This window comes from Aythya marila, assembly GCF_965140915.1.
Source record: "Aythya marila genome assembly, chromosome: 25".
NCBI lineage: Eukaryota > Metazoa > Chordata > Aves > Anseriformes > Anatidae > Aythya > Aythya marila.
In genome coordinates, this window is record NC_139066.1 from 4,171,951 (window position 1) to 4,186,220 (window position 14,270).

Sequence of the window (14,270 nt, forward strand, 5' to 3'; positions counted from 1 at the left end):
AGCCCACCCTCCAGGTGGCCACGGTGGCTTTTCCAGCCCTTATTCCTGCCCCTGCACCCCAGAGAAAGGAGACTCCCTTCCTTCTCTGCTGGCAGCCAGGACACATCTGCCCTGCTGCACAGCATGTGGCTACCCTGCAGTCTGGGTGTACTGGGTGAGCCTTTCAGGCTTAAATAGTCCACCAACCTCTTCTGGGCAGCAGCTCGTAACGTTTCCATCACAGGGAAAGGGAGGAAACCTCATTGCAAGCAGCTGTGGTGTCATCTGCCCTCAAAGCATCCTCCTCCTCCTCCACCCTCTTCCATTTCGGCTGTGCCCTGAAGCATGTCAGTCAATGCAAAAGGGCAGCTTGTCCTGAATGCCATGAAACTCTCGGCTCTGAGGGTACGTTGTGACTGTATGTTTTCTCCATTAGCTATGCTCAGTGCCAAAAACAATACTCTGTTTCAAAACAAAGCTCATGTTTTAAATCTCAGCTTACAGTTCAGTCCACGCCTCTTTTCCTATAGCGGTGTGGGAGGCACAGGCATCACAGCTTCTCTCGTAGCACTTATTTCTGGATTTTGCAGAAGACATTGTCTAAAATCCTCTGATTAGCTCAGTATGCTTGCAGATGCCTGGACAGTCATATGAGACATAACTGCAGAGATAACTACCATCTCATAAAAGAGCTGGTGGAAAGGACTTCCATCCCACAGCCAATCTGAAATAAAACATTCCTTTCAGGAACCTTTTGCTCCATAACATCTCTGTGATCCCAATGAGTGCAGACACACAGAACCCATCAGGCTTCTTGAGTTTTAAGGAGCCAGTCATCACTCTGGAGGTATGATACCTGCAAGGATTCAGGGGGGAAAAGTGGCACCGAGTCTTCCTTTCACTAACTAAACATCGAGCTGTGAAGTACGCTGTGCCCAAGGATACTCACTGATGCTCAAACAAAGCAAACGTGCTCTGCTTGGGAATGGAAGACACAGAGCTTAGTCTAACCACAAGGAATAACTAATACAACAGACGCAGTAAGCATCCTTCCAATAAATAAATAAATAAATAAGCCTCTCCCTTCTGCAGAATTACACAGAACAACCCAGCAATGTTCCTATAACACGGACGTCAGCGACTGGAAGCCAACAGGCAGAAGGTAACCCCACAGCTCCATGTGCCAAAGCAGCTGTTAGTACAGGAGACAGACGCATGAGCTTCAAGAGACAAGGATTTTTCACCAGAACACGCTAAAATTATCATCACTGAGACTCCACCAAGTTTTGCAGTGAACGATTTCAGTTTCCCCAGGCCGCAGAAGGCCTGGCTTCCTGGGACATTTCATGACACGGAGCGGGAGCTGAAACTTTAGGTGTGCCCAACCGTGTGGGTGAGGGTGTGCTGGGAGGGGTGTTTATAAAAAGATGTTTCCACAAACACTTGCTATGAGCCCATAACAACCAAACCTCCAAATTAGCAACAATCAACATCACAAAGGCTTAATGAGGGAAAAATAAAACGGCCAATCAATAGGGGAAGTTGGACATCACCCAACTAGTTCAGCCTACACAGTGCCAGCTAACAGAGCATTGACATTACCATTTGTATCTTTCATTTATTCTGTGCTTCTAGTCCATGTTTCTATTTGTTTTATGCTCCATCAGTTGAGCATCCTGTCATTATCAGAACTCCAACTCACAATTTATTATTATTTTTTTTTGTTATATCCACATTAATTTTTAGTAGTATCTTCCACGCTGTCACTACTCTTCAGAAATCCCAGGGCAAAATGGAAGTTTACAAAACCTTCTCTGTACACGATGCATACAGCATCAGAGTAAGGCCGAGGTACTGTACGTGACCGCCTTTTCCCAATAAAAACCCAGCCCGCATATACTCAGGTAATGCAGTGCAGGTGTTCCTGTGCATTAACCTCCTCCTACAGGGGGGAGGATGTTTGGACGTGCGCTGAGACAGGTAAACATCCTGGCTGAAACTCTGCAATCCCTCCAGCAGTGGGGACACATCCTCACTGCTCGTCTCTCACCTTCACCGATGTGCCAAGAGAAACCAGCCCAGAGCAAGGATGCTTCCCCCAGTCCCTCAACTGTGCTGTAACCTCAGTTGGTCTGAGCAAATATTTCCTGCAACAAGCCATCACATTTTTCTTCCTTGCAGTTTTACACAGAGATATTTTCAAGTTGTTGACATAAAATTTTACATAATAAGCTGTTTTTCAAACATAACTGCAGCTGGATGTTTGGGACAAACTGCTGATGTACCATATTTGACAATGTTCACTAAGTATTTAGGAGAAATTAAGAAGTCTCAATGGTTCAAGTGTACCTACAAAATACATCCTGTGATGTTTTCAAAAGGCATAAAGCGACAAAAGACTAAAAATAAGGAGCACGTGGCATAAGATACCCATAAACCAGAACGTAGTAAGATATTGCCTGTGTATAAGAATTAGCTGGGATTCCTTGACACATAACTGAAAGGGGAAAGAGAATGAGGAATGATCACGTTAGAAGAGAGATGGCAACATTCATCACTGTCTCATGCTGTGACAGTTTATTGTTGTGCTGAAGGAGATGCAAATGGGATGAGGTGAGTGGGATGAGTTTAACTCTGATTACTGTAAGTCAGTGGACTAGATCACTGAAAATATCTGCCTAATTCAGAGCCACCCAATAGAAATTACATGTTTTGTATTAACAAACAAACGGTCAGGAACACTCCGAGTATGGGCTAAGCTTCCTGACACTGTCAAACATCTCCCTTTGGCAAATTACTCTTGGCATAAAAGCCACGGCTTGCGAATACACATGGCAAGGTACTCCCTTCGCTGGTGACACCCACAGTCTCAGGTATAAATTCAGACCAGACAGGGGAGGACTCGGAGCTATGATTCCAGAACAACTGTAAAACCAGCTGAATCCTTCCCTGCTGCCACTATGAGCTGTGGCTCCAAGCAGACCTCTAGAAGCTGCCACCGAGGGAGCAGCGGTGGCGGCGCGAGCGGCGGCGGTGGCGGAGGGGGCAGCACGTATTCCTCTGCCTCCTCACGAAGATACACCGCTAGGACAAGCGGTGGCGGCAGGTTTTCTGGTGGCAGTTGTGGTGGAGGAAGCTCCAGAAGCTGCTACGGGGGGGCAGTGAGCGGTGGGAGCTATGGAAGGATCAGGCACTGCAGTTACGGAGGGGGAATGAGCGGTGGTAGCTGCAGAGGAGGAGGTGGGGGCGGATATTTTGGAGGGGGAATGAGTGGTGGCAGCTATGGAGGGATGAGCGGTGGTGGCTACGGAGGAGGAATGCGCCGTGGCAGCATGGGAGGATGCTTCGGATCAGCCAGGAGCGGGTTTGGTGGTGGTTACGGAGGAAGCTTTGGTGGAGGTGCTGCTGGTTTCAGCAGTGGCAGCTTTGGCGGCGGTGGCAGCTTTGGCGGAGGTGGCTTTGGTGGAGGGAGCATGGGAATTCTGTCCAACGACGAAAAGCTGACCATGCAGAACCTTAACGACCGCCTGGCTTCCTACCTGGACACGGTCAGAAACTTGGAAAAGGAAAATGCTCAGCTTGAGCAGTTAATCAGGGAGTGGTACCAGAAGCAAGGCCCTACTGGCAGAAAGGATTACAGTCACTACTATGGGGAAATCGAAGACCTTCAAAATCAGGTAGGGTGTTCTTCGTCACAGAAGCTTAAGAAGCATCAGATGGACTTTTGCGATTGAGAAAAATCTTTGAGGCAGCCAGTGTGGATATTTTACATTCACTAAGTGTCTCCCTGCAAGTACCTCGTGTGCTTGAAACTCTGCCTTCTGTGCATGCCTCCAACTCTCTCCAGCCCAAAGTGGAGAAACAATGCACACCCCTACAGACATCCCAGTCCGTTGGCAGTGAGTGCAGGCTCTCAGCTGCCTGCAGTGGGTTTTAGAGCCTAGGAAAAACAGCAACAATTACCTTGCAGGGTGTGCAGTGTCTGACATTTGAGTACAGCCCCAGGCCCGTGGGCACGGCAGGTGAGCCACAGCTGCTGTGATGGCTCCAAGCCTCTTGGTTGGACTCCTCACTCCCCTCTTGCATTCCCCAAGTAGGTTTTTTTGCAGTTCTGATGCTGTTTTCATAACGGTACCTCTTCATTTTGCACCGTAGATGACCTTTCTAGGCCCTTCTATGTAGGAAACGCTCAGACACCTGGGACATCCCATTCCTATGTGTGTCTCTTGTGCACACCTGAGAGATTCACAGGGAAAATTGTCCTCACTGCTGTCTTCTCTTCTAGCTTGTGACTGCGGCTGTGGAAACCAACAGGATACTTTTGGACCTGGATAACACAAGGATGACTGCAGAAGACTTCAGGATAAAGTAAATACTTACTTCTCTTTTCCAGGCTCTGACTTCCTCCCTCCTTCTTGCCCCAACCTTCTCTCAGAAACTTATTCAACACAGAAATCAATCCACAGAGCCTAGGGTTCCTGCTGGCTCCATGACAGCACATGTGAAATAATCTGTAAGACATCAAAACTCTCATTACTTCTGTAACAGTCTTCAATGGGAATACTTCCTATGACTGTGGAAGCAAAGAATGATTTTTTTTTTAAACGTGTGCTTAGGAGAAAGCTTTAAAAAAGCTTTATTTTTAAGGGTAGAAAAATTGTGACTATCTCTCACTGAAGGTCAAATGAAACAGACACAAGAAACCTACACAAAATCTACAGAAAGAGAAAAGATGAAATAGACTACAGAATACATTTTCATATTAAAGTTTAATATTAACATTAAACTTTAAGTAAGAACTTTCATAATTCTGCTGGTTGAGAGATGCTGTTTGCTACAGAGTACAGGCACAAAAGCAGGCACTGAGACACTGAAATACATGGTCTTTTTTGTAAATAAAGTCAGCAGGAGAAGGACTGAGAGCCCAAGACTAGGGCTGACGTTTCTGCCTTTTCCTTGGTGCAGGTATGAGACCGAGTATGGTCTCCGGCAGAACGTGGAGGCTGACATCAACACCCTGCGACCCTTGTTGGATAATCTGACTCTGAGCAGGTCTGACCTGGAGATGCAATTTGAGTCCCTGAAGGAGGAGATGATTGGCCTCAAGAAGAACCATGAGGAGGTGAGAGCCAGATCCTGCCTCAAACTGGAGGGGAAAACAAGAACGCTTCCAATACTAGAGATAAAGGCTTCCCAGGTGACATCTGATGCACCAAGGAGCCTTCCCTGCCCGCCAAATGTGCAGCAGCTCAGCAAGGGGCAGCCTGAGACAGCCTCAGTGCCAGGCCCGGGCTCTTCCAGGGCATCTCTTAGCACAGATCCCCTCCATAAGCAGTATCTGGGAAGTCAAGGCTGAATAATTGCAACAAGAAAACAAAAACAAAACATACAGATACGTATGTTGTTGAAAGGCTCCAGGATGGTTTATGACTTCAAAGGAAGTTAAATGACTCCAAAACTCTTTCACAATGTAATTTCTCCTCTTTGTTTGTTTGCCTTGGGCCTGGGTTTCCTCTGCAGGAAATCAAATCACTGCAAACCCAATCTGGTGGTGATGTGAATGTGGAGGTCAATGCTGCTCCAGGAGAGGATCTGCTGAAGAAACTGAACGATATGAGACAAGAATATGAGCATATTATTCAGAAAAACCGTGAAGAGGTTGAAAGGTGGTATGAGAGCAAGGTAAATGATGAGCACTGAAAGTTTAAAAAAGTAATTGTCCTAAGTCATGCTGATCTGAACTGTCCCCGCAGTAAGGAAGCAGGTTTTCTTGATTTATTTCATTACAAATATAGTCAGAAGCATCTAGAATTCACATAGATTTTCCTTAGTTTATATAAGTAGAAATCAGTACAATGGAATGAAAACTTACTATTTCTCATGGAATCATAGAATATACCGAATTGGAAGGGACCCACAAAGATCACTGAGTCCATGTTTCCCTCTAACAAAAGGGGGTTAGGTGTCTCATCTGCATCTCAGAAAAATTAAGGTTTGAATGTTCATATTAGAAAAGCAAAATAACACCAACTTTTGGTAAGAACTTCCTGTAGATGAATGATACCCCGAATGCCAGTTATTCAATTGCTTTTAGGATAAAAATGGTAGAATCTCTCTGATGGGCAAAATATTATAGGTAAACCTAAAAAGCTCCAAGACTGTATGTTCATTTTTCAGATGGAGGAAGTGAGTCAACAAGTCCACTCAAGTGGTCAGGAACTGGAATCAAGCACCCAGCAGATCTCTGCACTGAGACGTGACTATCAGAGCCTGGAAATCGAGCTGCAGTCTCAGCTCAGCATGGTATGCAACGATTGCTCCTGGTCCTCTGAAATGCGAGTTGCTGGAATCACAGGAGATACAGCTATCTGGAGCTATAGCTAGACTCTACACATAAAGAATAAGACACCATCAAAGATTTTTCTCATTTTGGGCATAAGGAAGGGCTCATCTTGCCACAGCCCTGTACTCACTGTACTTTTTCTTCCATTCTCAGGTACGGTCTTTGCAATCCAACCTGGAAGACACGGAACGTCGCTACAACATGCAGCTGCAGCAGATCCAGAGCATGATCAGCCCCTTGGAGGAGGAGCTGGCCAGCATCCGCTGCGAGATGGAGAGCCAGAACCAGGAGTACAAGATGCTGCTGGGCATCAAGACCCGCCTGGAACAGGAGATTGCTCAGTACCGGGCACTGCTGCAGGAGGGACAGCATGGCATCGGGTAATCCAGATTAATTAACATACCTCTGCCAACAGGTGGAGATGACAGTAATAAGAGATGATAGTAATAATATTTATATTAGGAACCAGTGCAACTGATTCATCGTCAGGATATTTACTACAACCACAAGAATTCATACTGAATCTACAGCTTAGCTGGCAGTGCACAAAGCTGTATTATTCTATACTTATTGTGAACTGGACAAAAACATGTAGAAAAGTTTTTAAAACTATCATTTGCCTTCTGTTCCACTAAGTCCAATCAGGAACTATGAAGTTATGTATGAAAATGAAAGACAAGCAAGAGAATAACTGTACTTTCTAAATACTCAAAGTACAAATTTTTGACTCTTGAAAGACAGCCAAAGCCATTAATTCTCTTTCTTTTTCTTCCTCTGTGCAGATCAGTTGATTTGTTCTTACTTAAGAATGTTCAAAACCAGTTCTCTAGAACACATTTCACATGGTAGTGCTTTCTCAACCATAGAGGAAAGTCCCAAAGTGGCCTCGATAAAGTCACGAGGATGCCGGACCTCAGTCCTGCTGCAATAAATTTTGTGTGTGTGTTGTTCCTTTCTTACAGTTCCTCGCAGGGAGGAGGTGGTGGTGGCGGATCCTCAGGAGGAGGTGGCCACGGAGGAATTAGCTGGTCTTCTGGGAGAGGAAGCAGTGGAGGAGGAAGCAGTTGGTCCTCAGGTGGAGGAAGCAGTGGAGGAAGAACTGGAGGATCCTGCGGAAAAGCTTCTGGAGGCGGCGGAGGAGGGAGTGGAGGAGGAGCTGGAGGGGGAGGCTGTGGAAGAACTTCAGGTGGAGGAGGTGGCGGTGGAGGAGGAGGGGGAAAATCCTGCCTCTCCCACTCGTCGTCTTCCCACTCCCACTCTGGCAGATCTTGTGAAAGCCAAGGTAAGAACTGGAATAAAAGCATACATCCTTCCATTAACTTCTCCCTTGAAATAGCAGTGAAGGGTTTGACAACTTCCTTCCACATTTGGAAACCTGGAGACATTTTTGCTGTTTCTGTCACCATCATGTTTTAAGTTCACTCCGACATTTGTTCTTAAGCAGTAACACAATGAACACGGTGGCATTTTCACAAGCGACTCAAGTGTAAAGGATGTTATGAAGAGCTTCATCAGAGGATGTGTAGGAGGAAATAAAGGAGGAAAAGGAAAACTAAAGCCCAACTGAAAGCATACAGGGAACCAGAGAAGTCAGTAGTATCAGAATGAAGCCAAATGTTAGAAATGTAATGGATATTAAGGGAGCAATATGATTAAAGCAGAGTGAAGTAGCTGCAACACTCATCACATTTAAAATAAAAGGAGCATTAGCTGCCAAAATCCTAAAGCAGCAAAAGATGAGGAGTGACCAAAAGGTCTGTTCCGTATCTGATTTCATGGCTGTGGTTCCAGGAGGTGCTGAAAACCTGAAGCTCTGCCTGGAAGGGAATAGAACACTGGAGAGAGGAGCAACAATGGAGGAAGTGTCTGAGGCCATAAAAACTATAAGATCAGGTAAGGATTCTGGTCCTGACAACATCTCAAACAAATGCCTGAAAACACTGAAAATGAGCTGAAGGTCATAATTTTTAGAAAGCTTTGATCAAACTTCCTACCTGACTTGCAGCAGTCCTGTGTGTGCTAATGTTTGGTAGGCAAAATTAAAATATATGACATGCCATCTTACTTTAATTTTTAAAGAATTGGTGTAAATACCCCAACAAACAAATACAAATTCTAAGTCCATCTGTATTAGATTTATACTGCTATAGCTGCTCTAAATTTAAAGTGACTCCTGATTTGCACTTACAGAGGGGAGAGTAGAAGCAGTTCCATGTATTCAATGACAAAGCTGCAGATGAGCATGTATGGACAAATACGAAGCCTGACACTGGGAAAAATCTAGTCCACCGAGAACTGCCCAGCCTTTAATTATGAAGGAACAAAAAGATTAAAAATGCTGAATGAGATAACACTTAAAAAAAATCTTGCTTCCCTTCGTCTTTCCACAGGCAGTTTTAGGAAGTCTGAGCACTGATGGGCAAAGCTGGCATCTCCCACTGCAGGACCTTCTGACCAAGCAGAACGTACCCGGACACCTGATCACACCTCTGTGAAGAGCAAGGGCAAGCCCTAGCTCTGTAACTCAGCACTGTTCTCTCCGTGGGCTCATCCCAACTCTCCGGATGGCCCACCCGCTTCTTCTGTCTGACTTTCTGTGCCTAATCACTGTTACCTGAGTTAATCTCTACCGTGATTGGTATTCTAGTGGAAAGAAAAATCCTCTAATAAACCTTTACTTCCCTCTGATGCAACCAGAAAGCCGTGTCTGACACAATTTCTTTTAGCACACATCTTTATACGAACCGGTTACAAACGTCAGCCCTACACGAGTGCACAATAACAACTCAATTAGGTTATGCAAAAGACCCAAAAGTTCACAGCGGCACATTCACCATTTAAGAGCAACCAGGCAAAACACTGAAGACTACAAATGAACACATTTTGAGTGCTGCCTGCGTGGGTTCACATCAGATAAGAAGAGTGCAAAGTTCAGCAATAGCCTAACGCTACTTTGCGGCAGTGCTGCACTGTAAAATAAATTCATAAAGCTGGAGTAGGAACCGAATTGCATGTGTACAGTCTTACAGAAGGTGGATTCTCAGCCTGGTTTAATGAGCACAGCCATGGGAGCTGTGCAATACTTGGCCTCTTCTCTGTGTTTCCACTTCAGGGCATCTCTGTTGTATACGAATGAACAGAGATTTTAGGTGAAGACTGGCAACCTATTCATATTTGGGATGTACTTTTACAAAACCTAGTGTTTCTTGGCAGGCCAAGAGAAGCAAAAAGAAATCCAATGGAAAGGATTCCCAAGCTGGTTTTAGGGGCTGGTTACAGATCTCCCAGCAGAGGGATGGCTCTCAGGGGTAAAGGTGCTCTGGAAGATACAGATTGAGCCTCTCCTTGCTTTAATTATAGCCACGGATCCCTCTCCTATGCCCTGGACGGGTGCTAAAGGGCCAGAGGGTTCCCTCTGCCTGCTCCCATGCTGCACCCCATACAGGGCTTTTCATTTCTGTTGAGGATAATTCAAGTGTGGGGTCTGTGCCAGCAGAACTTCCACGGGCTGAACTGCTGAAATGAACTCTGGGGGGAATTTCACTTGAGAATAATTCAGATGGCTTCTCACATCAGCCCTGTCCATTCTTTAATTCTTTAACTAATTCATTTTTTATCCTTTGCATTTCTTGATTCATCTCCTTGAACACAAACCAAAAGAACCAGATAGGATTATCACTGGCATCAGTCTTTCTCTCTTGGTTTTGCAGAAGACGCTGGAGTCATGAGCTGTGCTGTTTCACTCCGAGGGAGGCATCACCTGCTGGAGGAGGTTGAGAAACGCCGATCGAGTGGGAGACCGTGGGAACGGGAATCCTGAACGCCCGGGTTGTAGGCAGATACGTGCCAGTGATTCACCGCATTGCCTTACACCAGGCTCTCAGCCAGTGTGACTAGTCTTGAAAAAAATAAAATAAAATTCTCCTGACCACTGCTGCTATGGGTGTCTGAGCAACTGGCCAACCTTTGTCTAAGGTATATATATAAATATATAAGGGACTACTTTATATACATAAACATTTATTGATATCTCTGATCTAACATGCAAAGAGGCAATGTGGATCCAGTTTGCAAGAATTCCCCCAACTCCATCTGACTGCAAAATCACCTACTTCATTGTAAACCCTCTGCAGCATCAAATCCCACGTGCCTCTATATTGCTAGCTAACCCTAAACACACCTTCCCTGTTTGCTCTGCTCCTTTTCCACCTGTTGGAGGCTGTGACAGCTTCTTTCTTACACCCGACTAGACGGGGTCATAAACTAACAGCCCAAATTAAATAATATTCTCAAGAGAGCAGCCCTGCTTATCATACCTCCTCCAAGAGCCACGACATCTCTGCTGCGCTCGTGCTTCCTGACTTTTATAGGGCGATTGACTGTACCCACCTGACCTGTGGCCATACAGCAGCACTGGGGAGGTTACTGACGTCTGCGTGGAGCAATGTGCTGCTCTGCGCTGTAGGAGCAGCTCTGAGGACTAAGGATAGCTCCCTTTCCTTGATCCTACACCTCTTTCCAAAACCACAGTTTCCTTTTCACGCTCTTACTGCCACTTACCTAATTACCATGCACCCAGCCCCGCAGAAGAAACCCCAGTGATGCAGCCCTTGGAGGACCAGCGCGGAATGAAGCCTGAAGAGTTGGACGTGTGGGGCTCAGCACTGCAGCTGGGAAAGCCATACAGCAGCATGAACCTGCAACGTTAGGATGGGATGCCTGGGAACATGCTGTGCAATTCTGCTGCTAGCTTGAGTGCTTACATTGGCATGTTTATAATCACACACAGAAATAAGGAAAAAATTCTGAGTACTTAGGATAAATAGCATTATATCACTATTACTACTTTTACTACTCAGCCTTGTCCATACTATTTTTTTCTTCCTTAATTAAAATGTGTACCTGTCTTAAAACGGTGTTGTTACAATGCTCCTAGCATTACCAGAAAGTGGAAGAAAGTGCAAGGTTAAGAATTCTGTCCTTTCTTCACTTTACTTATACAGAATCTGCATTTAGGCTACGGGTGCACAGACATAGCACGGAATCACAGAATCACATATGCTTACTGAGAGAACAGGCTGATAATAAGAACAATGAAAAAAAACCTTATGTGGCCAAACAGAGCTAGGAAACCAAAACTACTGCAAACCAGGAGTAAAAATTACAAATGTCGTAGCATCGGGTGTCAAAGTTTAGGGCATGCTTAAAGTGGGACTCCAGCAATATCAGGAGTAGGGAGGATAGCCTTGCAATTTTTATTTGCATGCATTTTGTTAGGCATTAATCAGCATAATAAGCTTTAATTTTATGAGCAAAAAATGTTGCAATTTAGATACTTATCTGGTGTTCCTATTAGTGCTCTGAAAGGAAAATTGCGCTGCGTGTTGAAACAAGACCTTCAGAACCTCCTTAGGCAAAAATAAATGTGGGCACACACTCCTGTCTGTTTGGCTTCAGAGCTCCCAGAGCAATTCATTTGTCCATTTGAAAGCACAGAAGCAATTTCAAATTTTCAAAATTGCCTATGCATATATTTTGCTGATCTCTCTTTTGTTCAGCATTGACTGTCAGCCCATGTGCAAGTGCACAAGGCTGCGTTCTACCCAGATTTAGTACAGCAAGATGTGCCATTTCCCTGCACTGCTTGGGGGGAGGAAGAAATGAGCAAGTCTTTCTGGAGCCCACCCATCTCAACATTAATGTCCAGCTGGTTTTTGTTCATTTTCATGATGAGAGAACACACATAGCTTGGGCAGTCATTGGCTTATAGTGTTCAGTAGCAGACTTTGTCTTCATTCTGATTCTGGGCAGTCACTTCTTTGATATACATCATGGAGGCCTGATCAAAAGGAAAACAATAACTGAGAGAGAGCGTCAAAGAATGTCAGCTGTACTTGAAACGTGGCCTGAGCTGAGCTCAACGAGAAGCAGTGCACAGTGTCAAAACAGCCAGGTACTCTGCAGGCTGAGTAATGCTGGGAGCTGTGGCAATAAATGTCCTTGTTCTGGGCTGACTTGGAAATAAGAATGTTATATAGCACACCGGGTGCTGCAGCAACACAAAAGCCTGAAGGATTAAGCTGTGCATCATATATAGGAAAGAGGTGAGAAGAGGTCCTAAAATTGCCAGGTCCCATTAGGTTCTTAAGTAAACTCTAAGCCTTACATCATCCATAAAACTCAGTAATGGAAAGCATCAGAGAACAAAAATGTTTAAAAGTTCATGAGCCCAGAAGGAAAACAATCATTCTGTCCACAAAACAGGTCTGCACTGATTTACAGATATTTATCCAGTTAAATATTTAATAATCAATAAGTTAAAATACACCAGGAGGGAATACAACGTACACAACATTACAAGAAGATGAAACAGTCACAGTTCATCTGTATTTTTCGGGTACTTAATGTTAGGGTCTGAAGAGACAGGCTACATTTTTGAGAGCTCAGTGACTGTGATAGAAACAAGCCACCCCAGGGGAAATTTTTCAGCTCGAAAGAATAGAGCAGATCCTAACAGCCAGTAGGATTTCTGTAAAGGGCACTAAGATCAAACTGGTAACAAAAATGAAATAACTGCAACACAAAAAAGGAACATCCCACCAGCATGCGACTTAAAAAAAGTCACCAAAGGTCTAAAGGCAGTTCTTCTGTTTGTGTTCCTCCGTCACAGGTAAGTAGTAGTGATAATACAGAGCTAAAATGAAATTTTGAGGCTGTCTAAAGTTCTCCACCCTCACTCTCCCTTTTCTTTCATTTTGTTTTTGTTGTTAAGTATTTTCCAAGCATACATTAAGATGCTTTATCAGGATAACCTTCCAACAAGTCCCTGCAGTGAATGAGTACGTACAGGAAAAGTGTATAAATAAAAGAGAAAACAATGTATGTTCTCAGAAAGTACATAAATGGATTAAAAGACTCTTTTGGAAAATGTTCTTCCTCTTGTTGCAATAATTTTAGAGAGTTTTTTTGCTCCTTATCACTAACAAACCTATAGGTTGCTCTGTGTGAAAAGCATCAGCAAGGACTATCTCTAGAATCAGTGATGGAAAATTGAATGTGACGATCAATTTTACTTGCTGGGGTGGAATTTGTGAAAAAGGTCCCCCAGTGCCCAAAATCACACTACCCAGACACAGGGGCAAAACAAAATTAAAAGCAAAAATCACTTTGCCTTAGTAAACTACATCTTTCGACACCAATAAGAGAACAAGCAGAAGCCCAGAAACTGTGTTTATGCTGCTGAGGTGACACCACCGTCCTCCAGCTGTGAAACAGGAGATATTATCACATCGCCAGCTACTTGAAAACTTTCATCATCTTTGAGCCATTGAGTGTATAAAATAGCAAGATAAGATCAGAAAGCTTTTGAAAGAGATTGCATAAGCAGCAATACAGCAATGTTGGCAAAACCACGGCACGAAGGACAGGACGATGGATTCAGTCTGTCAGAAAATGTTAAATAATGCTTAATTTCATGTAAAAAGACCAGAAAGGGCAGAAATGGAGCTTGTAGAAGAAATACGCACATGGATACTGACAGCAGGGTGTAAAAAGCAGCAACACATAATGAATTTGTAGATCGAGGCCGCCTTTGGAAAGCAAGGATTGAGCTGCCAGCTACAAGAGGTTGTTCTGAAGCTTCCAAGAAAAGGGCAGCACACAGCAGACAACGGTTTCTCAGATGTCCCCTTCTTTGCTCCCCTCACCTCAGCTGTAGGGGAGAACTAAACTGCACAAATAATGCCTTGCAGCCAGGAGAAGATCAGTAACCAGAGAGGAAGGGCAATAAAGAAGTTTCAGTAACATCCAACAAAACAGTTGCTGGAGAAATGTACACATTCTTCCAGCCAAAGTACAAAAATTTACTCATCTAGTGTGCAAATATTTGGGGTCCATCTCCAGCAAGACCAAGGTGCTGCTGGCTTTGCCATTACATACAGTCAAGCAG

General features: G+C 44.4%; 1 protein-coding gene across 1 annotated transcript; it reads left to right on the top strand.

The window, feature by feature from the left end:
- Window positions 1-2,939: 2,939 nt before the first annotated feature.
- On the top strand, window positions 2,940-8,277 carry LOC309887363 (keratin, type I cytoskeletal 9-like; the record flags this gene model as incomplete). Its single annotated transcript, XM_082778985.1, has 8 exons — window positions 2,940-3,656; window positions 4,265-4,347; window positions 4,945-5,101; window positions 5,500-5,661; window positions 6,157-6,282; window positions 6,476-6,702; window positions 7,285-7,604; window positions 8,114-8,277. 8 exons carry the CDS (start codon window positions 2,940-2,942, stop codon window positions 8,275-8,277), a joined length of 1,956 nt encoding a protein of 651 aa, XP_082635111.1.
- Window positions 8,278-14,270: the final 5,993 nt, after the last annotated feature.